The 27,585-nt window shown below is 43.1% G+C and overlaps 1 protein-coding gene across 1 annotated transcript in view; it reads right to left on the bottom strand.

Moving 5' to 3' along the window:
• Nucleotides 1-27,585, bottom strand: part of Vat1l (vesicle amine transport 1 like) — a 158,927-nt gene that overhangs the window by 84,737 nt on the left and 46,605 nt on the right. Inside the window, exons 4-7 of the mRNA XM_075977400.1 lie at nucleotides 18,400-18,542; nucleotides 8,334-8,437; nucleotides 6,371-6,426; nucleotides 2,109-2,303 (exon numbers count right to left, since the gene is read on the bottom strand). Of these exons, the coding sequence (XP_075833515.1) occupies nucleotides 2,109-2,303; nucleotides 6,371-6,426; nucleotides 8,334-8,437; nucleotides 18,400-18,542 (498 nt within the window). The remainder of the gene's footprint in view (nucleotides 1-2,108; nucleotides 2,304-6,370; nucleotides 6,427-8,333; nucleotides 8,438-18,399; nucleotides 18,543-27,585) is intronic.

Here is a 27,585-nt window from a genome sequence, read left to right as displayed (position 1 = left end):
CTGTGCACACAATAATTACTCAGGAGGTGTTCAGAGATTCTGTTACTACTTTGAGTAAGACATAGTGTCTAGGAGAACTCCTGGGGCCATCTGAACCTCCTCTTGCATTTTAACCCTCACAAGCTACCAGATTTGCTGGGTCCCATTGGGCACCGAGTTAAACCTAAGTCTTCTATGTACCACATGGATGAGATTTTGTCCTGATTACTTCTGTTTTCCTCTGGCATGCCACTATGAATACCATACTGATATCCGATTCATTAAACTGAAAAGATTTTCAATAAAATGATGACAAGAGGCTAACCATCCTGGCAATTACACAGGACAAAGAACACATTATTGTCTGATTTACTTTAGCAATAAATTGAATCACAATGAGCATCCGCAATAGAAAAAAAGATAGGAAGGAAGGAAGTTGAACGTTAGCCGCATTAGCCTTCTCTGGAATGTGGACGTGCACTTTGTCTTCTGCTTATGCTGGGTTGATATAGGAATATCCTGTAGTGAATATTGATTTTGGTTATTACAACAAACCAGGACTTTAGATGGTTCTTCTTTTCTTTATAAAACTGTCCATGATATTTCAATATTAGATTGATATAAATGGGTATAGTTCAAGTTCACAGTTAATCTGATGGCATGATTACCCCTTTCCCAAATCCATCACACACACTTCTGATTCATATAACTTAGTTTTTGTGGCTTAGGCTGCAAAGGTTTCTGTGACTCACATATTCCAGGATTGAGGAGAAGGCTCCGTAAGCTACATGCTTGCTGTGCAAGCGTAAGGACCTAAGTGAGGACCTTCAGCATCCATGTAAAGTTGGGAATGATGGCGTCCATCTATAACTCCAGTACTGGAGTTGGGAGAGGGGAGGCAGGCAGAGCTAGGCAGTGGAGGTTAGCAGTCTAGCCTAAATGCCAAGCTCCAGGCTTAGTGGGTGACTGTTTCAAAGTATAAAATAGAGAGCGATTGAGGAACACACTTAATTTTAATGTCTGTCCTCCACACATGCATACATGGGTGAGGGTACCACACATATGTGCACACACTCACACACATCTCTCATGCACAAGCACACATATATCCATCAAATACTTCTCCCATAAGGTACCTCATCCATGAAAGTAATGTACAACAAACCAACAACACAGCCCATGCCAACTTAAGCATTTCCTCAGTCAGGCCGCATGACTGAGATAGAGCTGAAATATCCCCCAAAACACAGCCTACATGCTTTATTTATGACCAGGAGCCGTCATGACTGGCTTCCTATATGTTCCGCCCTTCTCTTGTCCCGAAGGATTTCTAGACTCTTTGAAGGCTCCCTTCCTCCTCGAGGGCCATATGAACCAATCCAACCAGTTCCCACTTCAGCACCCTTAAAGGTTATTTTGTTCGCACTTTGAGAATGTGTTCAAGCATTAGAACTTTTGGCTGATCTGCCATCAGCAACAAAACACCACCAGCAACAAAACCAACACCACCAGACCCAACACAAACTACAGAGTCTCTCATGACAGCTGACATTGGCTCAAAGGAGCATCAGACATCCAGTGTCTCCATAGAAACCATTTCCACTTGTGAGATCCCTTGATCTTGATCTCCTAGGTGTCCATACAGTGACACTATTCATTCTAACTTTCAGGATGTGCACACTCTTACACAATCAAGGTGTATTGGGTGTGTCCATCCAAATTTGGTGGCTTACCTGGGAATCGAAGATGCATGTATGAGCGCCAAAGGTGCATAGCTTGAAAGCCTCTCGGAAACTTGAAGTGGTCCTTATACCTAAAGCACCATGACCCGGGTATGCCAAACCTGTGGGCCCCATGTGGCCAAGGATGTGGCCCAGCAGAAAATCATGAGGCCACTTAAAATGTTATGAGTTTTTTTTTTTGGTGATTTTCTTCTTGTTGCTCAATTGCATACTTCTTGAGTGTGAACCTGGTAGGTGACAAGGTGGCATTTTGATGTCAGAAGGTTGGTTGGGTCCACCTACTTGAGGACTTTCATTTAGAACAAACCTGGAGAAAACCGGTTTCTGCAAAAGATTGTCATGAACGCCCCAAGTCCTAGAAATAAACCAAGAAGGTTTCTCGCTTACCTCCTCCAGGGCCCATAAAGAATCCACCACAGGCTTGATCTTCTTCTGGTTGTACAGCCCTATGAGCTTCTCCACGACTCCCCGGATGAGGCCAGAGCGGCCCTGCTTGAAGAGCAGGTTGAGGAGTGAGAACCCTGCGATGACTTTGTTTTCTTCGTACAGCTTGATGGGGTTCACTTTCTCCACCTGCCACCACTGCAATCAGAGGAGAGTCTAGGTTACGGAGTCTGAAGATGGGGCGACATCGGGCAGCATTCATTGCCTATGTCATAGGGATATCTGATGTGGGAGTGTCATATATCAATCTGTTGATTTCATTGGTTAGGTAATAAACAAACTGCTTGGGCTCATAGCTTAGAACATAGGTGGGTGGAGTAAACAGAACAGAATGCTGGGAGGAAGAGGAAGTGAGCTCAGACTGACAGCTCTGCTCTCTGGAGCAGAGACGCCATGCTCCCCTCTCCTGGGAAGATGCGAGAGCTCTGCTCTCTGAGAGACACACGATGAAGCTCCGACCCAGGATGGACGTAGGCTAGAATCTTCCCGGTAAGACCGGTGCTCACAGATTATTAGAGATTGGTTGATCGGGATATCAGAATTAGCCAGTAAGGGCTAGAGCTAAAGGGCCAAGCAGTGTTTAAATGAAACAATTTGTGTGTTGTTATTTCGGGCATAAGCTAGCCGGTGGCGGGAGCTGGGTGGCAGAATGTAGCCCCACAGCTCCCACTACAGATATCATTGGCTCCATGGAAGCCAAGGTTGAAATGGGGTGGATTCTAGTGGACCAGCAAGCAGTCTCGGTGTCTTTTAAGCATCTGTTTCTGGAACCACAGCCTCTGTTAGTTCAGAGAGGGTATGCTAGACAGCAAGCAATGCTGTGAGAGGGTTTTAGCTTGGGGGGAAAGAGAGGGAGGGATGAAGGGAGGGAGAGAGAGAGATGACTGGGCATCACTTATTCTAAAATCCCTCACTCCAAAATGCTTCAAAAGTCAAATCTTTTTTAGTGCTAACACGTGGTGACAAAGGGACACTAAAATTACTGTCTATGCTGGGAATGTCGCTCCGTTGGGACAGTGTTCGCCTGGTACATACAAAATTCTGGGTTCAAATTCTGGAACCACATAGAGAGAGCATTGTGGAGATGGATGCTTGTAATCCCAGATCTTTGGAGGTAGAGGCAGGAGGATCAGAAATCCCAGGTCATTTTCAGCCAAATAGTGAGTTTCAGAACAGACTCGGCTATCATAGAACCTGTCTTAATACATACAGACATGCAGACACAGACACAGACTCACACACACATACACAGACACATCATAAAATATATCTTATGCCTTACCTGTAAATATCCCAAGATCTGGAAAGAAGTCTCCCCTCCCCCCACCAATTTGAATTCTGAAGCTCTTTTCACCCCATTCATTTGGATTAGGTTTCTCTGTCTATTTGAGGCCGCAGTTTGCTAAAACAGTAAGTGTGTGATCTGGATCATTGACTCTGGAGCAGATCCTAGTTGTGCGCCTCACTCCCCGTTATTCTTTGCACATCACCTTGCTCAGCTGGCTTGACCGAGAGGATGCACTGGCGTCTTCCAGGAAGGTTCAAGGTAAAACATTTGGCTCTGTGAATGATTGTGGGGATGATGAAAGAGCTCCAACATAGGGAAGTTTACGGAGTGACAGAGCATCGAGAGCATGGTGGAGGTGACCATCACGAGTGCAAGAACACTTTTTTTTTTTTCCTAAAGAGGGCCAGTTGGGGAGGATAAGGACAAGACTCCCAGACAGGGAGGAAGTGAGAAGGTTAAGTTAAGGAGAGAACACAGCGTGGAGTGGAGTGATCAATCCAAGAGGATGGGACTATGTAAATGACTCTCCTGTGGGTTTGGCCTTTGATATGTGACAAGGATTTTATGGTCAAATGTACTGTTCTTCTTGAGCTGTCCTATCCCCAGCTCTGCTAGATGTGATTCAGCGAAGAATCCCATGTATGTGGCTGGGGGTGTAGCTCAGGTGCGGACTGTGTGACTAGCACGCATTAACTCCAGCGCCACATAAAGCCAGACGTGGCAGCACCTGCATAAGAGCTTCGTGTTTGTTTTCAAACTGTCTTCTCTTGCTCTCCTAGGATAAGTGTCCCAAAATGAAAGCTCTAGGTTTTTGAGCCCATGATTAAGCTTGATACCTGCACATCTGTAGGGCCTCAGTGAATGGCTGTGTAATGCATGCCAGCAGATGCTACCGACAATGCACAGCTGTGACTAAAAGCTCGCAACCTGACTTTGATCCTTGGAACCGACATGGTGAGGGCAGAGAACTGATTTCTACAAGTTGTCCTCTGACTTCTTCATGCATACTATGCCTGGTGCGCGCACGCGCACGCACACACACACACACAATATTAAACAAGTGTACTTAAAATCTTCTTGGAAATTTTCTAGGGTCGAGTGTCACATGTTAGATGTGTAACTAGGCAATTCACTTAACCCTGTGTTCTGTTTCCTTACCATACCTTGGGGAGGGGGAGGTTGTGGAAATAGATGTGCTCATATTAGATGTACGCCATTACAGCAGTGTATATATATACCCCATAATTCATAAGCATAAACAAATTTAATTGTCCTTTTATCCAAAAGCCATGTTTCTCTCTCTCTCTCTCTCTCTCTCTCTCTCTCTCTCTCTCTCTCTCTCTCTCTCTCTCTTAAATTTACTGAGCTAGAGCTTGGAATTGGGAGTCAGGCTGCTCTCTAAATGTTAACTTCATTTGTAAGAATCATCCCTGTAATGGCCCAAGAGCAAACGGCAAGTCTGACAAAGCCTAAAGAATTCACTCTGCTGAAATCTTAAGATGGAACATAATTAAGAGAGCAGAGTGAGAACTCTCTATATGATTCTAAATGTGCCTTTCTTGATTGCATAGTATTATTATTTTCCTGGAGCTAAGCCAGCATAGCACTTCTCAGAAAACCTTCTCTTCAATTTACTTCTAACCAATCAGCCTGTGTGGACCTGGTCCTCTGGGCTTTTATTCATGACCTTCAGCTCCAGAGCATAATGGTACTCATTTGAGGAAGAGGAAACCAAGCCTCCATTCTGGCTGTGTTGTTATAAATACCTTCCCAGCATGGACACACTGTGATTATTTCATTAGCACTGTGTGTTGGGATTGGGCATTAAGGGTGAGAAAAGGGAAAACATTTCTTACGGTTGTATGTAATTTGGAACCAGCATGATTCCTCAGAGCAGACTTTCAGCGTCACGCAAATGGTATCCATAGCAACAAAACAGCTGTGAGTGGTACCCAGCCTGTCTTCAGGGACCGGCAGCATCCTTCAGTAGGCTCTATCCTTGTTCCTATAGGCACTGAAGTTCAAAGGATTCTTGACCTATACTTTTATTAAAGCCCCATATGCAAACAATGCAGAAAGAGTCCTTTAAATCCTGATCTCATGTATAGAAGGAATACTGCTGTTTCCTGATTCACCAGATGTTTGAGGGTGTAAAGCTAACCATGTGGGAGCCAGGTAGGATGAAAAGCAGGCCTGCCCGCAGCTCCTACTACACATAGACCTAAATCAGCTTGATTCTAACACATATCGATAGCTCTCTGTGGCACTATCCATCTGAGTGGGTGCAGCAAAGGATAGTGCTCTTCGGTAGTGAACAAAGTCATCACGTACACAGAAATTACTAAAGTTAGGAGTTTCTCATTCCATTCTCCAACACAGTAGGGATGGGGACACAGAAATCAACTGTGCCCTTAGAAACCTGGCCAGCAAATGACCAAAATAAAAGCCTGTCTACTGTAGGGAGCAATGATGGTGCAGTAGCTCTAAGCTCACTTTTGACAGATGCTTGAACCAATCTCTGCTCAGGTAAAAAGGAAGCTTTTCAAGATTTCACTGACACTACTACTTTTCGAGTCCTCATCCTGCCTGTGTGCAGTTAGCAGTGTATGGGTATGGGATTTATCAGGACTGCATGATGCAAATGGCAGACCAGCAATTGAGCAGTATGTCTTTTGTTTGTTTTGGTTTTTGTTTTGCTTTTCCTGAGACAGAGTTTTGCTGTGTAGCCCTGGCTGTCCTGGAACTCACTCTTTAGATCAGGTTGTCCTCAAACTCAGAGATCCATCTGCTTATGCCTCCTGAGTGCTGGGATTAAAGGCATGTGTCACCACTGCCTGGTGACCAATGTTTTTAGGTGGAGCTCATACCAGGTAAATGAATGTTAACCGGCAGTTAGTAGACAGGCATGGATACTTACTGACTTTGCGAAGCTAAAGAAACTCTTGGTCTCTCCGGTTACCATGTTGGATGAACCTGCAAATGAAAGATTCCCAAGTCAAATAATTGTTTATAAAAATCAAGATATTTTCTTATAGGAGAGTGGGAGGTGTTTCATTTGTGCACAAGTGGCAAAAGTTTACAAACAACATGCTTCAGTCTTGGAAAAAGTAGAGGTGTTGGGGTTGGCTACAAAGTGGAACATTTGGCTAGTCATCAACTCTTAGTTTCATTGGAAAACCAGGCATGTAACAAAAGGTGATTGACTAGTCCAGTGTTTTAATAATATGAAACATTGTGGTTCTGTTTATTGAAAACAAGGAGTGAACTTCTATGGGAAGGCACTATATGGATCCAAATTTGACTTCCTAGCAAGTGAGGGGCTTAGGACTCTGACTTGGACTGGGTACTAACGAGTAGGAGGGAAATTAGACAGATACAAAAAAATGAGATGCAGAAAAGATAGAGGAGAGAAGAAAGTTTCAGAAGTTTGGGGAATGTGGAACTATTTGTTAGCTCCAAAGGGGTACAAGCAGAGAAGTTAAAAAACAAAACAAAACCTAAAACTTTAGAGAAAAGCATATTGGAAACTATGCGTTGACAACTGGGCCAAGTGACACTCAGATGCCAGATGGAGGTGGAGTTGGAAAAGAGAAGCTGAGATGTTCAGAAAGAAATGACCCCTTTGCAGGGTTCCTAGTGGGGATGGGGTGGGAGGAAGAAACTCTTGACAATGTCGAGAGCATCCTGATGCACTGCTGCTCTCCACAGATGTTCCTGCATCTGATATTTGGAAGTGTAATTTTCCTTAGAGAACAATCATCTACTTAAACAATTGCATATTTCAAAATTAACCGTTTGGTCTGGCTAAACTATTTCCAATAAGTTAATCATCCCTTTATCATTGATGAGGTGATAAGTCCCAGGGATTGTAGTACCAGACTTTGACTACATAGTAACCAAGTGATCAATGTAATTACTTGGATAATTGCGAGATAATCAAGTTAAAATTCACCCAAATGACATCATGAAATTGAGGCAAAAATATAACTCCTGGCTAATGAGAAGGAGGGATGAGTAAATTGTCCATCTGCCTTCTGCTAGTCACATCCGATGTTCTTCTAATGCTATTGACCCTTGTAGGCTTTCCCATCAATAACATTAATCAATAATTTACTTCTTGGGAAATATGTGGTCAGGGTAAAAATGACCAGAATATGTCAGTAAAGGAGTGTTGCTTGCCTGCTTAGTGAGCTCAATTCTTTTTTTTAAAATAATGATCAGATGATAAGAAGATATTTATAACCCTCAAACATCTCTTTTCTAAAGAGCATTGATTTTGAATATACTCAGAATTAAGGCTTAATTTCTATTGCAAGGACAGGGCACAGAGGTTTTAGGAATCTCAAACATCAGATATCCCATGTTCTGTTTTGAAAGATGGCCTCTGGCTCTCCATATACCCTTTGAGATTTGTGGAGACCAATTTTTCAATTAGTGTGGGTTTGTGAGTATGTGAGTGTGTGTGTGTGTGTGTGAAGACAAGAAGGTCAGGCACGAAAGTTTCATTTTACTGGAGAAAACTTGCTTCTAATTCTAACTTTCTTGTATACCCAAGAGCATAGTAGATGTGGCCAGGCATGGTGGCCCACACTTGAAATCCTATCACTGAAGAGGCTGAGGCAGTGGGATTATGAGTGCAAGGCTAGCCACAGTTATATAGTGAGACTGTGTTATAAACAAAGGAAAACATTTAAATGTGACAGGATAGGGGATAGGGAAGTAGGCAAATAAGTTAGTTTTACAATTTAGGACAATAATAGAAACATGATAAATGGACTAAAAATTCTAGACACTCCCAAGTTTTCTCATTACCCAGTATATTAAGCACAGTGGGATGCTTTCTGCTGCTGTTGATCTTAGTCCATTGTGCATGCACTCACCATATAAAATGTAGGTCCCCAGAGGTTTGAGGAGGCTGAGCCCCTTGCCAGTATTGTCCCCACACAGGCAGTCCAAAACAATGTCCACCCCTTCAGCAGAGATCCTGCACAGAAGGAGACAAAGTAAAATGATATAAGTATCAGGAACCAAACTCTCAAGTCTTTCCTTTCCATGTCACATCTAACACCATCTGTTTAGTTACTGTCATCCCTGACTTATTACAGTTACCTTTGATACATCCTCTGTGAGCTGAACATATCTCAAGTGAAATTTTTGTTTAATTCATTTAACCTAATACCTGGCATAGCCAAACAGTACGGTATACTATAGCATGAAAATGGTTTATGCCCATGTTCACATGGCTGCCTTGGCACTGTCCCCACCCCTAGCATCACAGGAGAATATTATAAAACACATTGGTAGCCCAGGAAGAACTCTCAACATCTGAAATATAATGTCTACGGATGCCACCTGCTTAAAAAATAGCCCTGGACCAAACCACTGTGAGTTAGACACTGTCTATACAAACATTTCACAAAGTTGGAGGCAGCAAAATACCTCTCCTGAGAACAAGTCTGGAGTAGAATAATGAAGAGGAAACTGGAGCCAGATTTTCTATCAAGACCCTCTCTCAAATTCTCCAAGCCTCAGCTCTCGCTCTCTCTTGCAATGTGAGTAAATGTATTTCTTTGTGGGGAGAATGCAATGAGGAAACAAGATTTTTGGCCCAGGCTTCCCACAGTCCTGTCAGTCAATCCCTCGGCCAACAATTGTTTTCAAAGGAATATGGCCGCTATGTGGGGTGCTGTCCAAGGTACTAAAAGAGTCAGAAAACCAATATTGTTCCCAAGTTAATGGGCTGCTAGTCTGGTCTGGAGGTTTCCTTATAGCTTTTTGTAGCCCTTCATTTAGATGATCCCCAAAGTCCCCCACCCATACACACACCATACCTGCTTAAGTTTTCCACCTTAAGGATTTCCCCTCTTTGTTTTCATATCATTTATATTCTGTTCACCCCTCTCCTGTAAGCCCATACTCAAATGGCTCCTTTCTATTTTGCTGGATTCTCCAGATAGTCCAATTTAATCACACAATTTAAATATTGGATGCTAGGGTCCACGCATAGAAGGACATGGCATTCATATTTCTGTACCTGTGTTACCTCACTCAGTTTGTTTGATTTTCAGGTTCATCCATTTGCCTATTCATTTTATAATTACTTTTTCAAAATCCAGATAGAGATACACAAAAAAGAAAATTATGAACTAATCTTCCCAGTGAACATGGCTATAAATTGCACAACCAACTACTTGCAAGCCAATCCAGGAACACATCAAAGACAACATGCATGCATCATGACCAAGTTGGCTTTATCCCAGAAATGCAGGAATGGTTCAACACACACACACACACACACACACACACACACACACACAAATAAATAAGTGTAACTCATCATAGAAATAGCCCCAAGGATCATCTCGGTAGATGGAGAAAATGCCTTTGACAAAGTTCAACTTAAAATCTCTAGAGTCTAGGGATGGCAGAAACATATCTTAATGTAATAAAAGTGATCTACGACAAATCTATTGCCAATATCATACTAAATGGAGAAAAACTCAAAGCATTTTAATATTAGGACTAAGCCAGGGTGTATGCTGTTTCCATTCTATTTTAATGTTGTGCTTGAAGATTTCACTAAAGCAATATGATATGAGAAAGAAGTAAAAGGGGTGCAAATAAGAAAGGAAGAGGTCAAAGTATCCTTATTTGCAGATGATATGATTTTATACATAGGGAATTCCGAAGACTCTATCAAAAAACTTTTAGACCTTATAAACACTTTCAGCAAAGTGGCATGGCACAAAGTCAATATGTAAAAATCAGTGGCCTTTCTATATGCTATTGACAAAAATAATGGAAAAGAAATTAGGGAAACAATTCCATTCAAAACAGCCTCCAAAATAACATGGAGCAAATGTAGTCAAATAAATGAAGGGCCTTGACAATGAAAAGCTTGAAATATTAAGGGGAGAAATGGAAAAGACATCAGAAGATGGAGAAGCCATCTGTGCTCATGGATCAGAAATACCAATGTTATAAAAATCCTATCAAAAGTAACCCACAAATTCAGTGCAATCTTGATCAACCTCTCAATGAAATTTCTCACAGAAACTGAAAATAAAGTTTTAAAGTTTATATGGAAGTACAAAGACCCCTGAATAGCTGTAATAGCCCTTAGAACTGTGCTGGAGGTATTACTACACCTGGTTTTATATCATATCTCAGAACTGTATTAATAATAATAGCTCAGTACTAGCACAAACACAGACACATAGATCATATATTCCCTAGTCCAGACATCAACTCAAGATATAGTCTTGAGGATGGGACTACTAGTAGCCATGAGAGTGGAGGTTGGATGACTGTAAACATTCTAGGAGTATGATTTACTCGTGAGCATTTACTATGCCCCAGGTTGAGGAATGTCAAGTCAATCCTATTTGTTTCTCATGACACTCTTGTGACTCCAGAGCCACCATTATTTTCATTTGATGAAGGAAGAAAATGGTGATATGGCTACCTGAATAAGTTACCATGTTTTGGAAGTAATGGCTTACTAAAGTGCCTGTAGGTAACATTCTCCCCACCCCCCAAAAGACAAAACAAAAACAACAACAACAAACCCTCAAAACCTCTTGGTCCACCAAGCCAGACATGGGTATGATTTGTTCCTTTGATCTTTCAGTTGTCTTGGTGAATGAGTATCCCTGTGCATTGCTCCTTTTGAGGGTAGAGGCATTTCTTCATGGACGAGTTTCAAAATTAAAGACTACCACCATTTCACCCCATCAATAGGATGAAACAAATGAATGCTATTACATGGAACCTACCCAAACCAAACTGGGCTCAGGTCTAGTGAAAATCTTCCAGCTCCAGAGCTAGAGATAGGACTCAGCTGGTAGAACACTTGCCTGGCACGTACAAAGCCTTGGGTTTGATCCCTATCACCACATAAAACAGTTGTGGTGGGACACACCTTTAGTTCCAATAGCAGAGAGGTGGAGGCAGGAGGATCAGAAAGTTCAAGGTCATGTAGCAAGTTTGCAGATAGTTATGGTTTACTTGAGACCCTTTTACACACACACACACACACACACACCCAGAAGCATTTTTAGGATGGGCCTAGCTACTGTCATGCTCCTTGACTGATCTTTTTAAAGACATCAGGACCATCAACAGCAAAGTCAGTCAGCTCGGAGAGACCCAAGGCCCCTCCTCATTCCCAGTGTCCCCATTTCTAAGGGTGGCATACTGTCTGTGTGTACATAACTATGCAGCAGCACAGATGGGCTGAGGGTCAAGGATTTTTTTTCTGTTGCTGTCACAAATCTCCATGAATTTAAGATACTATCAACCCCAGACCAGGGTCTCTGGGCCGACACAGCAGCAAGATATTTTAGCATTGCTCCCCATCTTCTAGAGCCAGCTCTCAGTGGTCACCAAGCTAGTGACTGCAAGCTGGGTCTACTTCCTGTAAATCCTTGGGGTTTTCACAGTCGTGCTAAAGGATATCCCAACAACTCCCAAGGCCACAACACCTAAAGTAGAAGTATCTTTCCTCTTGTGTGTTTTACTGGTCACCAAGTCTATTTTTCTTTTCTATTTTTCACCTATATGCACAGGTTTGGGTGAAAGCCAGAGGTCAATCTGAGTATCATTCCTCAGACACAGTCCACTTAGATTTTGAGAACTGGGGCTCCTTACTGGCCTGGTGCTTGCCAAACAGGCTAGGCTGCCTAGCTAATGAGCTCCATGAATTCTGTTTCCATCTCTGCAACAGTAGGATTACAAGCATGTGCCACCATGTCCAGCTTCTTAATGTGTGTTCTGGGGATCAAACTCAGATGTTTTTGTTCATTCAGACAAGCACTTTATGGACTCAGCTAGCTCCTAATGCCTGTTCTTTTCCTTTGATGCTGCCTATTCCTGGGCCCTGAGTTCCATTTCCCACTTATCGTGCCCACGTGGCCAGACCATCTCATAGGCTCCTCTCATGTAATAGCTCTTAACTGCCTTGAATCTGCAAAGGAGCCTAGATTTTCAGCATAATCCAATTTTGACTCCATCTAAGGACTTTTGAGAGCTTCCTCTATGTAGCTGAGAAGTTCTGTTTAAGATTTTTACATCTTTGAGTTGGAGAGATGGTTTGGCAGGTAAAGGTGCCAATCATTAGCCTGACAGCCTGAGTTTGAACCCAGAAAAGTCACATGGTGAGAGGAAAGGACTGACTTCCTCCTTAAGTTGTCCTCTCACCTCCATATGAAGACCATGGCAATGCTCCTCCAATAATAGATAAATAAATAAATACAGGTAATACATTTTTTTCTACAAGGAACAATTGCATTAATTTATGAGTCTCAGTGTGATATTTTGGCACATGCACACAAGTCAGAATGAACAAAGAAATCCAGGTAATTAGTATGCCCATCATTTCAATTGGAGGTTGCTTAATTGGGAGCGGTTTGCTCACAGCTCCCCATGGGTGATATCCAGAGAGGTTTCCACATTGTCATGACTTGGGAGATGTGGCAGGTAGCTGCTAACTACATCTAATAAGTACCACTGTATGGGATGGCCTCTAACCACAGAACAACTCCAAGTATACACACTGCTGAGATTGACAAGCCCTAATCTGACCTGTTTCTGCCATCTCAGTATCTCATACAGCCACAGCCTTCAAGGTGAATAGCTTGGTTTCCTCATGGACCCAGGGGTGAGCCGCCCCTCTTGCCTTAGGGAGAGTGAGCATAGATGGTAGACAGTTTAAACTTCGGGAGCAGGCCATGTGCAGTGAGTCCCAGAGCGCGTAGGTATGTAAACACTATTTTAACCTTCTGTACCTTGCCTTCTCCCTAAAGAAATATGGGCAGTGCCCACATCATCAAATTTGCAAAGGCCGGACCGTGAGTTCCCTTGTGTGCTCTGGACTTACAGTCGGATATCACTTCTGTGTGTTCCCATATGCCCCAACTGTCTCTGCTTGGTGCTGATGCAATGACTTATTACATTAATTGCAACTAGTAGTTTGGATATTTCAGGACACAGCGTTATGTGCACCTTGGTCACCCTTGTGTTTGCTTAACATTTTTTAGGCACCAATAAAAAAGTAATAAAACATGAATGCATGAACATAAGGCCTTAAACAATACTGTGTATCATTTCCACCAAGTGTTTGGTTTTAACGGCACCCGTAAGCAGCCTTATTGAGCTATAATTGATGGCAATAAATAGGACAGATATAAAATGTGCAGCACACAGTTCAGTGAGTTGGGGCAGTCCATGCCAGTGAAACCAAATTCCACACCAGTGAAATTACTCCAGTTGATGGAGGCATCCTCCCAGTTCAAATGTTTCCTCCGGTCATCTTGTAAACCATAGAGAGTTGGGAAAAACTGAGCCCACGCGGTTGGAGGATAAATCTGCACCTGCATTTCAGTTTTCTCATCTGTGAAGCGGATGATTTTTGGTTTGTACAAGGTGCTTATGAAGTGATCATCTAGGTGAGCAGAGGTTGACCAAGCATGGCTGTTCTTACCTGCCCTGCCTTGTCCCAGCTCCCCTGAGGTTTGTTCCAACATCCCCTCCTGATGAAGTGCTCTGAACCCTCCCAGGCGGCTGCGAGACTGTGTTGCCTTTCTCTCTAAAATTTTTCCTCTCTTCTTTATTTCTGAAGGCCTTTGAGTCATTTGCACAGGATTCAAGGTTTCTAACTGTTTGGTCCATTTCCCACCCATTGCCATCTCCTTTTATAGACAGATACGAAAAACAACGCAAAGACCAAGTCTGTCTCAGAGCTGGTTTTTCTCCCCTTAGGCTCAGAAGATGGCTCAGTTGTTAAAACTCATGTTTCACAAGCATGGGAAACTGAGCTAGGTTCCCCAGAACCCATACAAAAATGCTAAGTGTGGTGAGCAAGCTGGTAATTCCAGTATTTTTGAGACAGAGCCAGGAGGATGCCTGGACTCACTGGCTAGCCACTCTAGCCATGGTGAGCTCCAGACCAATGATAGACCCAGTTTCAAATATGGGTGTCACTATTCCTGAAGACTGACCTCTGAACTCTACATGCATGTGCACACATGTGTGATCACACCTGAACATACAAAAGCATGTATATGCACACACACATACATATACAACATATGAATTACAAAAGAAATACTTTTTCCCTCTGATTTCTTTTCTGGCTTAGCATGAATTCCAAAGATGCCCTCCAATTGGCTGGTCTGTATGATTTTTATTGCAGGAGATTTTGTTTTATTGTATATTTGTAGTTCATCGTACATAGATTACTGTAACCATGCCTATAAGGAAAACACCAAAAAAAAAAAAAAGAAATGATTGCACAGTGCTTTATTGCATGTGTGTGGCGGAGTGTTTCCCCTTCCACTTTACATGCCTATGCGCAGAGAATTTGAATCAAGTTGTGACCATAGAGCTGATAGAACTTGGCATTCTGCTTTCTTCCCTTAAATTCCACCACAGGCATCTTTTCTTTTTTGTGACACAGCCTTCATAATCATTGCTTTTAGGGGCTGCATAAGACACGCATGTGGTGCAGCAAACCTCCTTGCACCGTTCGCCTTCTGTTGAAAGTGGAGGCTGGATCTGATTGCCGCTGTTACAGACAGCCCTATTATAAATCACTGTCGACATATGCTGAGCGCTGACGACCGTGCAGAAGCAGAGCTGGGCTCGGCAGCTTTGTGCCTTTGGCTTTGAGCTTGCTCCTGGACTATTTCCCGAGGACAAGATTTCTGGGCAGAGGCTCACTTTGCAGTCACAGCTCCACAGCCATTTCCCACATCCACTGGGTCTCTACTCAAAATGCACTGTTGGACGCCACCTCTAAAGGCAGGTGGGAATGAGACAGGTCCATGACGCTCTTTCCTTCTACTTCCCTGAGAGCAGAAACCACTGATTCTGGCTCTGAGTGGGGCCAGGGTAGGGTAGGGCTGAGAAGATGGAACAGCTGTATGGGGTGTGGGGCCGGCAGGAGGCCCCTGGCTAGGAGCTTCCATTTGTTGAGAACAGCTGTGGGGTCCTGACTTTCTGCTCTACCTGCTCTCCATAACCAGCCACACTGGTCTCTTTCCAGAACCCACGGTTTCCATAGCACCTTAGCGATGATGTTCCCCCAATCCAAAATGCTCCCCCCCACATCTTCTCATCCTTCAACTCTCAGCCAAAACTCTCACGCAGACCACTGTTGTGCCTGAATTCCCCACTAAAAACCTACATTTCCCCACCAGATTGTATATTTACAGTACACACAAATGTATTCTTCAAATAGTTTCCTCTCCCCCCGCCCTCCCCCCACCCCTGTCTCATCTCTTACAAGTAGACCCCAAACTCTATAAGCACAGAGCCTTTCTGATGGGTTGTTGCTGGCTCTTCTCCTCTGGCACAGATCCAATCTCATCTCAGTCCCCTAACATGTATTTGTTAAGCAGTAGGTAGATGAATGCCACCGTATCAGTTACGGAGGTTAAAGAAAAGATTATTGAAGACGTCCTTCATATTTCAGACCGTAGCTTGAGAAACTCAAGTTAAAAGTAGGTGAACTGAGCAAACAGACTTCTTTAAAATTACTCGTGATGTCTGCACCTCTGAGAGATGGGGTGAATGCCTAATATTTAACTTTAGGTAAAAGTCACCTTTTATGTCCTACTGGAAATATTAAGACATCCTTACATCATATATACCGTGTGTGTGTGTGTGTGTGTGTGTGTGTGTATGTGCACACATGTGCACATGTAGGAGGCAGAGGTTGACACTGAATATCTTCTTTAATCACTCTACATCTTAATTTATAGACAAGGTCTTTCTATGTAGTCCTGGCTAGACTGGAACTCACAAAACCAATCTCTGCCTCCCAAGTTCTGACAGTAAAGGTGTGCACCACCTAACTTTACCTTAGTTTTTGAGGCAGGATCTCTCACTAAACCTTGAGCTATATTTGACTAGTCTGGTTGGCCGTGGCGCCTCAGAAATCTTCCTGTCTCTACCCCCTGGTGTTGGAATTCCACGTATGTGCTACTGTTCCTATTTTCCTGGGTTCTGGGGACTGAATTCAGGTCCTTATGCTTGCATAGCAAGTACTTTAATGAATGAGCCCCAGACCAACAAAATTTAAAAATATTCCCATCAGAAAAACTTCCTTTCTAAAAAAATGCCCCACTTGATAAAAATCCAAATCTTGTCCAAATTTCTGCTTGAATAAACAGCTTTGTCCCTTTCATCTTAATTTGTGACTTGGAAAAAAATATTCCTTTATCATGGCACTGGCTGGGTGGCTAATTCCACTTAGGCTTTATAATCTAATGTTAGAGTATAAAAAGAGAAAAATAGCGGCTCCTAGACACCACTGACTTCCTGAGGAGCTCTCAGTTGAAAACATGAGACTGGTTCACCCTGGGCAGCAGTCAAGAGAAGCGCACACACCGTCCACGGCAGTGTTTCCATTTGGGCTCTCCATGAGATTTCCCCGTGAGAACACACAGGTAAACTATAGTTAGATTATATAATCAGACATCCCTGTTGGAGTTTTATTAATATTTTCCTGACCTCTGAACTCACTTGTTTGGTATGCAGACAACTATCCCTATCTCTAAAACATCCTTTTCCAGGCTCTCTTCTTTCTATGGGTAACTGTGGCTCACGCTCTACTTTTTAGAAGTCACCTTCTCTACACTGAACACATGGGTTCACAAGCCAGGGAAGCAGGTATGACCTGAGGCTAAGCTGCTCACCATTCCATGAAGGCCGGGTCTACCTGCTTATATAACTAGGTAAAGGCTTTCAGGCTGCCCTTGGTGAAGTGTGGCCTGGGACCCAGAACAGTAGCATCAAATCTGGGCAGGATACATATCTTCATCTCAGGACTGATCAATGGAAACCTCAAATGCATGGCTTATTACTAGTTTCCCATTTTCTACCTAGAACCAAAGGAACAGAAGACTTGGGATGACAATGGGACCTCAATACAAAGAGCCTGGGTACCAGAATCTCCTTACAGGTGAACATCTACTTTGAGCTTTTTACGCGAATGAATGAGGTTTAGATTTGCACATGTTAAGACAGCGTAGTGGCAGATAGTATAACATTAACACATCAGTTCTGCAAGTTTAAGGACTACCTTCTTCCTTGGGGATAATAACAGGGAGGCTGAGAGTATTTGATGAGCTAAACACACATGTGAAGTGCCAACCACAGAGCGAGTACTAAGCCTCCAATCTGTGTCTACTATCATTATTATCACTGGTCATCCTCCACAGATTTACTTCTATTTTGTGTGTATGAGTGCTTTGTTCAAATGTATGTATGTGTAGCACACAAGTGCAGTGCCCGAGGAAGGAAGTAGAGGGCATCAGATCCCTGAAAGAGTTACAGACAGTTGTGAGTTTCCATGAGGTGCTAGAAACTAACAGAAAGGCCATCTTCTGCAAGAGCAGTCAATGGCCCTCATCTCCCTCTTCCTAGCCCCACAATTAGCCATCTTGTAAATGAATACTCATGATCCTCAAACAAAGAGCAGGGGCCAGCCCGGTGATCTGCAGTGTAGCGAGCTGCATGGAATCACACCTGATGGAGATGTATAATCAACTCCTGAGATGGCTAAGGCCTGACCTATGCTATGATCACGCAATGATCATCAGCTGCCTGCATATGCGTGGGCCTATGGGCAATGCCCACCTAGCAATCCGGGATTGGCAGCCCGTGCCTACTTAAGGGCTGTGAGAGTTTTGCCCGGGCAGAGAGGTCAAAGAGAGAGGTCAAAGAGAGAGGGGAAAGAGAGGAAAAAAGGAGAGAGGAGAGAGGTCAACGGAGAGAGTAGAGAAGAGAGGAAGGAGAGAGGGAAAGAGAGGAGAAAGGGAGAGAGAGGAGGAGAGAGAGAATTGTAAAAGGTCCTGGAATAAACTGCAGTGAGAAGAGCTCCGGTGGTCGCGTCTTCCTTGCGGGACGAGGGCTGAACGTGACACTGCAGAGCCGCCCCCTTACCTTTTTACTTCTTGCACATAGTCTGCATTCCTGTCGAAGAGGTGGGTCACAGAATCCTTGATGGCCTCGTGCTTGAAAGTAGAAGCTGTCCCGAAGACGGTCACATTGGGGACAGTAGAGCATAGCTGGGCCACAGCTTGACCCTGGAAATGACACACACACAATGTTAATCACAGCAATCACATGACACATGAATCCCACCATTCTGAGAGAGGTGTTGCTTAACATGCGCCAAGGACATAGCACACATTATGACACTTATCGGCACTTAATAAATCTTAACTATCTAACAGTCAGTATCGCTGGGCAGAAGGCAGAAATCTGCAACGTTGACAGAGCTGACATTTTTGAGTTTCAGTTCATGTTTAGGCATCGCAGCATTGTCTCCTGAAGGACAAAACCTGCTTTGGCTGATAACCATTTGTGTGGGAGTAAAGTCAACAGGAGCCAGATAGCCCCAGCACTAAACTTAACTACTATTTAACCATGCTGAGCTGCATCTCAGCAGCAATACTATCTACTCCACAGGAATCTTGGAGGATGTCTTATTTGACTCTCAGAAGCAGATTTTGAGCAAACACTACAATATAAGGGTTTTATTTGTAAGATAATCGTATATACTAACAGGGTTACTACCCCAAAGGGTGTCAGCAAGATGGCACATCCTTCAAGTGCAAGGCTTGCAAGACCGAGGACCTGAGTTTGATCCCCAGAATTCACATTCAGGAAAAAGGAGGAGAAAAGAAAGAAAAGCAAAAAGCATGGGCATGGCAGAGCATGCTTGCAACCTCAGTGCTGGGGAGGTGGGAACAGGAGGATTCTGGGGCTTGATGGATAGCCATTTAGGCTATCCAATTGAACATGTTTCAGGCCAATGAGAGACCCTTTCTCAAAAGGAATGTGGATGGTAAACTGAGGATCAACATGTTCATCTGCAAAGAATAAATGTGTACACGCACCTATATACACATATGAGCATGAAACCTATGTATATGAGAGGAGAAACCAGATGTTTTAACCCAGTGGTTCAGTTCAACAACATGTGGTACTTCAGAGGAAAAATAAACCCAAAGAAAGAGCTGACCACTCATGTGTTACCAAATTCATATCTACCATGGACATCCAGAACTCAGCCTCTTTGATATCTCATGATCAAGAGCCTACCCAATTAATTTCCACCTAGTCCTGGTGGAGGACTGCTTCTGTAGGAGTATCTCTGACACATTTGGGGTGTCCTCATGAGTCAAGTGTGTTCCATGGCTAGACCGAAGCCCACAGCCAGCAAGCTTCAGCATGTTGTGTAGAGCAGATATGCGTGGCTGACTGACAGCGTCCCACAGGGAAGGGCTACATGAGGTATTATAGCAGACTGAGGACCTGGGAAAAATGTGATTCTGACTAGATACTCAATCTTCATCATCTCTCCCCCATGGGGGCTTATTATATCCAGGGCTAAAGAGGTCCAGTCAAATATAGAAAAGGTCAGCATGTGGTTTAAATGGTAAATGGTCTAGGAGGGGATTTCAGATGCAGTTAAGAGGGGGGTAATTTGTATCTCCTGCGCCGACATGGTCAATGGTTAAGACATCGAACAAAATTATGTGAGCATGTGCATCTCCAAACTTTCCAGTAAAACCCAATTTGCTGGTAATTAAGATGCATTAGAAGAAACGGCCCTCGCTCTCGAGCCTCTCGTTTCCCATCTTAAGGAGGGCGATTTTTCTCCCCGTCATCCGTCACAGTCACTTCTGTTTATCATCTTATTTCACGTCTTTGTGTTGGTGGATAATTCAAGTTGGCGGGTCAGTTTATGGAAATGTAATCTTATCGCCAATCCCAATTAAAGGCAAGATGGAGAGATCCCTAGAATGTCAGAGCTGGAAGATCACCCCATGTCTCCTCCCCGAACACTGTCTTATAGATGAGGTAAAGGGCCACAGGAAGGTCTAGGCCACTCAGCTTTTTCAGAGGTGTAGCTGGGACTCAAACCAAGGACTCCTGACGCCCATTATTTCCACTCTCCGTTATTCTATTCTGTCAACTTATTTTGACATTTGAAGTTAAGCAGTTTTAACTTGCTGCCTAAACTAGACATGACATGTTCTCTGGGAGATCAGCATTTCAGAAACTCCACATAAACCTAAGACTCTACACAGGATACAGTTCTCTATGTTAAGTATAGTTTTGGTATTTATTTAATGTTTTGTCCCAGATTTCATAGGACAAAGAGGGATTTGTCTTCCAAATGAGCATTGGTACCATCACCCAATGCAACCACTCCTTTAAATTTATTGGCTACATCTCTGGAGGAATATGGCTTGGGGAGACCCCAGCAGTGACAGAAGAAGTTAAAATTAACTTTAACATCTCCGTAGCCCCTTCTTCCTTCTGTCTTTGGGCAAATTTCCATTGTCTTCCCTCTACCAGTTTCTTGAGTACAAATTTCCCCCTCTTTTGAGGATGCCCACCATCTTAGGTTAGGGACTATTTGCAAGGGTCTCCCTTTAGTTTGATTGCCGCTTCTGTAAAAATACCGCTACAATTTGAATTTGAAAATCTGCTAAAGACGTGTTCAAGGCTTTTCCCCTTGTCTACAGCACGGTTGAGAGGTGGTAACACCTTGGGGTGGAGCTTACTGGGGGTTTTCGTGTTATTGTCCCTAGTAGAGGCCTTTGAAGGTGATGTTGGCACATTGGACTTTCATCTCTCTCTCTTATTTCCTGACTGATATGGTCTGAATAGCTTTGTTCTACAATGCGCTCCCACCGTGATGTTGTAGCTTAACACAGACCTAAAATGGTAGAATCATTACAACATTAGGGGACTATGGTTGCACATGAGACCTGCTGTTGACTGAAATTAACATACAGGCATGACTCTAAATTATATCATGTAACAGGAGTATTATATAAGGAACAATATATGCAGATGACATATATTGTATGGTACTATATAATTAGAATAATGTATTATATTGATATTAAATATATTTGTACAGTTAGTGTTGTACACATAAGTAATACCCATATAATTAATGTATAATATAGAAGATTTAGGGGCTGGAGAGATGGTTCAACAGTTAAGAGTGTGTACTGATTTTCTCTTCTTGACTCCTCAGGCACCCTCATGCACATGCATAAGACAGACAGACTGACTTAAGATCAGTTTTAAAACCTTACAGAAGAACACTCAATGGGCAACAGATAATTAGGATTCTTTTAATAATATCTGTATACTATGTAAGTAGGATGTATAATATCATTATGGTATAATATTATAATATATAGTATGTAAGTAACAAAGCTTAGAAAGCTCAAATTCAACTGTTTGCAGCCTTTTAGCATCCCATCAACTCACTGAGATGGCGAATGACCCTGTAAGATCTCAATGATCTTTTTTTTAAAAAGTAAATACTGTTCTGTGTTGTGTATTTAAGCATTCTACCTCACAATTATAGGAAATCTGCTTTCTCTCACTCCCCAGGTAATGTGAAATCAGTAGCTCATTCATTCTTCCTTTCTCCAACCAGTCAAGGAATTGCAGGAACTCAATAAACATTTGTGGGAGATGGAATGACTTCCCAATAAAAAGGATTTTGCAATTTACCTGCAAACCCACAGCATAAAATGAGCAAGATAATCCATGCCCCTGGCAACAGTGTTATAGAGATATGTGCACGTATGCCTGTTTTAATTGACTCTTCTTCCCTCTCGGGCACGCCAGCATTCTGTTCCAAGCACCCCTGCCCTTCTTACAGCTAACAATGCAGCAGTAATGGCAGCTGTGCTCCCTTTTGTCCCTCCATGCGCCAGGCACTAAAGGCTTTGTTAAATCCTTAAACCACTCCAAAGCAATTTTTGTTTCCCATTTAAGCCTCAAAATGGGCATTCAGAGAGGAACTGGAAATGGACCAAAGTCGGGGGGCCTGTGAATGATAAAGCTGCCTGTCTGGAATCTACGGTCACCCACGCTGCTGTTAGTCTTTCCTCCTGTCCAGCTGACCATGCAGGCTGCTGACCCAGGACCTAACGTTTTAGCAGTTCAGTCTGTAGGCACCACAGTATGATACTGTCTTCTAGAGATATGTTTGACTCCATAACCCTGTACCCCCAGAGTTGTGAGTCTGGGCATCTCAAGTGAGGATAGCCTTCGCTTGCCTGTATGAGGCAGGTGTCTTTGTGCCATCTATAGCCTGCCCAGCTGTACACAACAGTCCTATTAACCCATCCTTATAGGCAACACATCAAGACTCGTGTCTCTGGTCAGCAATTCTCTCTAGGTAGTGCAGGTTGCACAGAGCCATGGGAAGACCCATCGCTCACAGACTGCCTCTTTGCTTGAAGTTGGACTCTTAGCAACCATGTTGCTAGAATCTCGGCCAGGGGACAGGCAGCCCACCAGATGGCAAAGCCCCCTTACAGGATTCTAAATCACAGAGAGTCAGAACCCTTCCAGGCTGGCCGTCTTCCAAATGATGCACCTGGACAGATTTCCGGGACGGCTGTATTTGCATAGTGGGGATGCCAGGTTCCTGTTTCCAGCCAAATGGCAATTTGTACCCAGTTTGGAGCTGTGGTTTTTAATAAATGCATCTCTTTCACTCTAAACCAAATTGAATTACAGTCCGGCAAGGTAATCAAGTACACTGTATAATTTATTCTTGAAATAGGAAAAGTGGAAAATGCTGTCGTTAATTTTCCTAGGTCAATAGATAGAAACTAGAAGTATCCTGGCAAATTGGGTCATCCTTTTATTCTGATATTGAGTGAAGAGAAAGAACTTACAGGTTGGCCAGGAGGAAAGAGCCTCTGTGAGACTCTGATCTTTGGATCTAAAGCACTTTCCTTGAGGGACGCAACCTGGTTACTCTGAACAGATAGCTGTATACATGCAGTGGGTAACTGGATGTAACCCATCAGGCAACCATGCACGCAAACCAGACACAGAGGTGTAGAACTTTGTGAGGAAACACAAGCTTGCCTCTCTTACTTTAGGCTGCAGCCTACACAGCACCTCCTCCCTAAACACAGGGATTTGTGAGCCACCTTGCCGTAGTGCCTGGCAGAGATCAGATGCTCTTCCTTGGGGTTTTACAGCTCAGCAACCCGCCTTCTGCCCTACTTCAAATGCCTGCGCTTGCTGAAGGTGTCTCATCAACCAGAGTGGTTGACTCCAGCTGGAGCCCAGCGCTGGTTTCAACACTTTCCGATGAGGTGCTGCATTTCATTTGAAAGCTCCTGCCCTGGCCGTGAACTTCTCCAACTCAGACTATTGTTCTGTCCCTGCCAGCCCTCACAGATCAGTCATGGGGACTCTTTGCTGTGACTTCAAATCCTGAGACATAGGTTCCGAGTGGGGCAGGTCAGGCCCTGTCACTGCTGGAGGTAACATCTGAGGCTCCCAGATCAGACTAGTTCACCAGTTAGTCCTGGAGGGAACTGAGGTGCCATAGATCAGTTTCCAGATAAGGCTCCCCACTGGGGCTCAGACCTAGTCACTTCATCTTCCTGTGCCTTCATCTTCAGACTGGCTCTCTTTGCACACCAGCAAGTGTGCCCGAAGCTCTTTGTCCTGCTGTTTCATTTTAAGAAGAAACTTTCAAAGTTAACTGGAATTCTTTGTGGAGACACTATGAGCAAAATTAGTATTGTTCCTTAGTAGACATTCTTAGTATTGTTTACTAAGCTATCTCCCTTACTTAAGCAACGGCACCCTTTCTTTATTTTAAAAACACTCCTTTATCTGCAGCAGTGGACCTCAACCTTTCTAACGCTGCAACTCTTTAATATTGTTCCTCATGTTGTGGTGACTCCCAAGCATAAAACTTATTTTGTTATAACTGTAATTTTGCTACTGTTATGAATTGTCATGTAAATATTTGTGCTTTTTGGTGGTCTTAAGCGACCCCTGTGAAAGGGTGTTTGACCCTCAAAAGTGTCACAATCTACAGGTCAAGAACCACTGATCTAGAGTCCCAGCATAGAAGTTATTCATAAAACTTGGAGCAGATAAATGAATAACTCAATCAATGACAGTCTTTCATTTTTTTCCTTCTTTGCCATCTCTGTATAGCAACAGTGTTCTTTGTCTTCTCAGTGTCCCACAGATTTCATGTGTCTATGTTTTATTCAGTAAACATTTACATGCCTGACACATGCCAGTGGGTCATGCACTAGGTGTCGACTTTCTGCTGCAAGAACTGCTAGACCCCAGGAACATTAAATAGCTTGTTCTGGGGACAGAGCACCTCCAGGAATACTCCATTATATTTACCAGCTTGGGTGGCAAATCGCATAAACAGCCAGAGCCCATGTGTGTGATGATGATGTCCTTCTTAAGGCAGCTGTAGGTGGGAAGCTGATCATCCTTCATAAGGCTCAACAATTGCCTGGCACCAGTCAATATTCGTATGAAAGAATATCCTATCCTATCTTTCCAAGAAGATTTTGGATCAAGCACTTGGGCTTGTCTACCACCCTGGAGCCCAAGATGGGAGAGAGGAGAACACAACTGGAGGATGTGAACCTTGAAGATGCTCTTGGGGCATCCAGTCCAATCTCCTGCCTATTTAGGAAGAGCATCCTGACTCAGCATCCTTCTCTGACTGTTCCAAGATGGAAACAAATCAAACAAGATGGGAAACTAATGGCCTCCCACATTAGCCCATTCTTTTTTGAGGCGACTCTACTATCTCTGAAGTCTTATTTGTGGTGTTTTGTAGACAGCCTCACTGTAAATTGTGCTTCTAGGAAGCACGGCACACAAAGCCATAGGCTTGCGGGTGCTATACCCTCACAGTTACCGTTATGCTTCCTACATCAATCCTGTATCCTGGGTCAGAGCCTGTTTATCCCCCTCACCTCTTTCCATGGTCAGTAAATAATGACCTGGAAGGTGATACTTCTCCTGGATGCAGCACAGTGGTGTATCAGAAGTTCTAGATATTTTTGTGTTCATAACGGCCTTATTTGGGTAATAGAATTTGTGGTACCCAGATGGACCAGAAAGATCAGAGTGATACTAAACATGTAGAAGGGAGAGTGTCATTTGCATAGCACAACTTCGTGTCTCTATAAAGACACCAAAAGTTGTGTGACTGCTTCCTGGGTGCTGTCATCAATATTAGAACTGCTTATTGGCCAGGCTAGACCTCTTACAGAGGTGCGTGACATATTCCAGAAGATAGACCTCACTCAGGTAACCAACAGCTTCCATAAGTTTCTCTTTTACTTGTAGCATAATGGTTCACACGAAAACTTGCATTTTCAAACCAAACCATGTCTGTTCTCTGATGGACATGCAGAACAATGCATCCAGATGCATGAAGTCATGTGGCATTAGGGACCTGGGATGTAGTTCATGGTCAAGAGCTTGCCCAGCAGATGCAAGGCCCAGGGTTTGATCTCCAGCACCCCCAATAAACACACAGATTTAGAAGTTCACTACTGACATAGCATGAGGGCAACACAACACCATGACTATTGATCAGAAGCACCAAGCTACCTAGGGAGAGGTAATGAGATTCTCATTGGTCCCACTGTCTCCTAGCATACATTCATTGCTTTGGACTCTAAATATTCATAGGTTACAATCAATGAAAGAACTAAATACATACTACTTTAAGTCTCTGTTTCTCATATGACCTTCATTCTTAAAAAGCAAATAGTATAACAGAAAGCCATGGATCCCCAGAACAGGAGAAGCTCTGAGCAAATAAGTGATTTTTTCTGCTATGTATTAACATGGAAGAGTGAAAGGCACCATAGTGCTATGTTTGGGATCTACAGTGGGCTCCCCTGAGCTCTTTGCAGGAAAGTATCATTACAAAAGCAGCACATATTTGTTGCCTTTGTAAAGAACTACATTCCCAAACACCAAAGGCTATAAAAACCCATCAGCTACATTGCCATTTGTCAGAGATAAACATTCTGCCCCCTTGGCTTGTTTCATTCTTGTTTTCTGATAATGTGTTTGCTTACCCACAGAATTGCAACCCGATGAACACCACTGTGCACCTCCATGTATTTTTTGTTTATTTCAAAGCCTATGTTGTAGTCTGGTGGATCATAAACAAATGTTAACACCATCATTTTAATAGCTGCAGGATAATTCTATTGTATGACTAAACTATAATTTTTTGAATAAATCCATGTATTACCAGGAATTATGTGTACTATTTTGAACCATAGTTCAAAATATCTTTGTGAAGAGATCTCTGTTTCCTATAGAAGGTAGGTTTTATCAATGACATACAATTTGTGTCCAGTATATTACTTGACAGACTGTAAGTGCCGATGTTTAGTTGTCAGTGGATTTTTATCCCCTCCCCCCGTGTGTAAGTGTGTGTGTGTGTGTGTGTAAGAGAGAGAGAGGGGGGGGCATGCATGCCCTTGGATCCATATATAGAGAGGCTTAAGGTTGATGTTTAGAATCATCCTCAATTGCTCTTCCACCATATTCTTTGAGGAAGTGTCCCTCCAGATCTGGTTGATGTGGGTGGTCTTGTCAGCTAACTTGTTGTGGAGCTCTACTATCTTTATTTCTGAAGTTGGAATTACAGCTGGGTTGAGATGCCAACCCAACATTTTACGTGAGTCCTGGGTATCTAAATTCTAGTCCTCATACTTGCAAGGTAAGAATATAACCATTGAGCTATCTCCCAACCCCTTGAATCTCGTTTCCTTAGGAGAGAGAGCCAACTGTTCAAGTTGATGCCTATATTTCATTTAATTTTAGTTAATTACTATATTTTTCTGTAGTGTTGCGAATAGACACAGGGCCTTGTCTGTCCTTGACAAACTCAGCAAGCTATATCCCCAGCTCTAAGTCCTATATTTTTATTCAGCAGCCTGACCAGCAGGAAACTGAGTTCAAAAGACTCCGTAAAGTTCAACAGAGAGGATTTGGGGCATTAAAACAAAAATTTCCATCTCTTTAGTCTACAGAAGGATAAAGTAGAGCCCACCAGGGGGTATTTTTGCTTTGAAGAATATATTTCAATAGTGGGAAATCAAATACGGTCACCGGCTTAACGGTTTACAAGCTGTTTCAAATAATGAAACTGTCTACATATGGCTTGTGTTTTGATGATAACATATTCATTTGCTAATTCCTTATACTTAATGTATCTGCTGCCATGTAATTAAAATGCTCATTACCATCACACAGATGTTGTCCAATTAGAAC

Source organism: Microtus pennsylvanicus, chromosome 6 (assembly GCF_037038515.1).
Source record: "Microtus pennsylvanicus isolate mMicPen1 chromosome 6, mMicPen1.hap1, whole genome shotgun sequence".
NCBI lineage: Eukaryota > Metazoa > Chordata > Mammalia > Rodentia > Cricetidae > Microtus > Microtus pennsylvanicus.
This window is presented reverse-complemented; position numbering and strand designations above follow the sequence as displayed.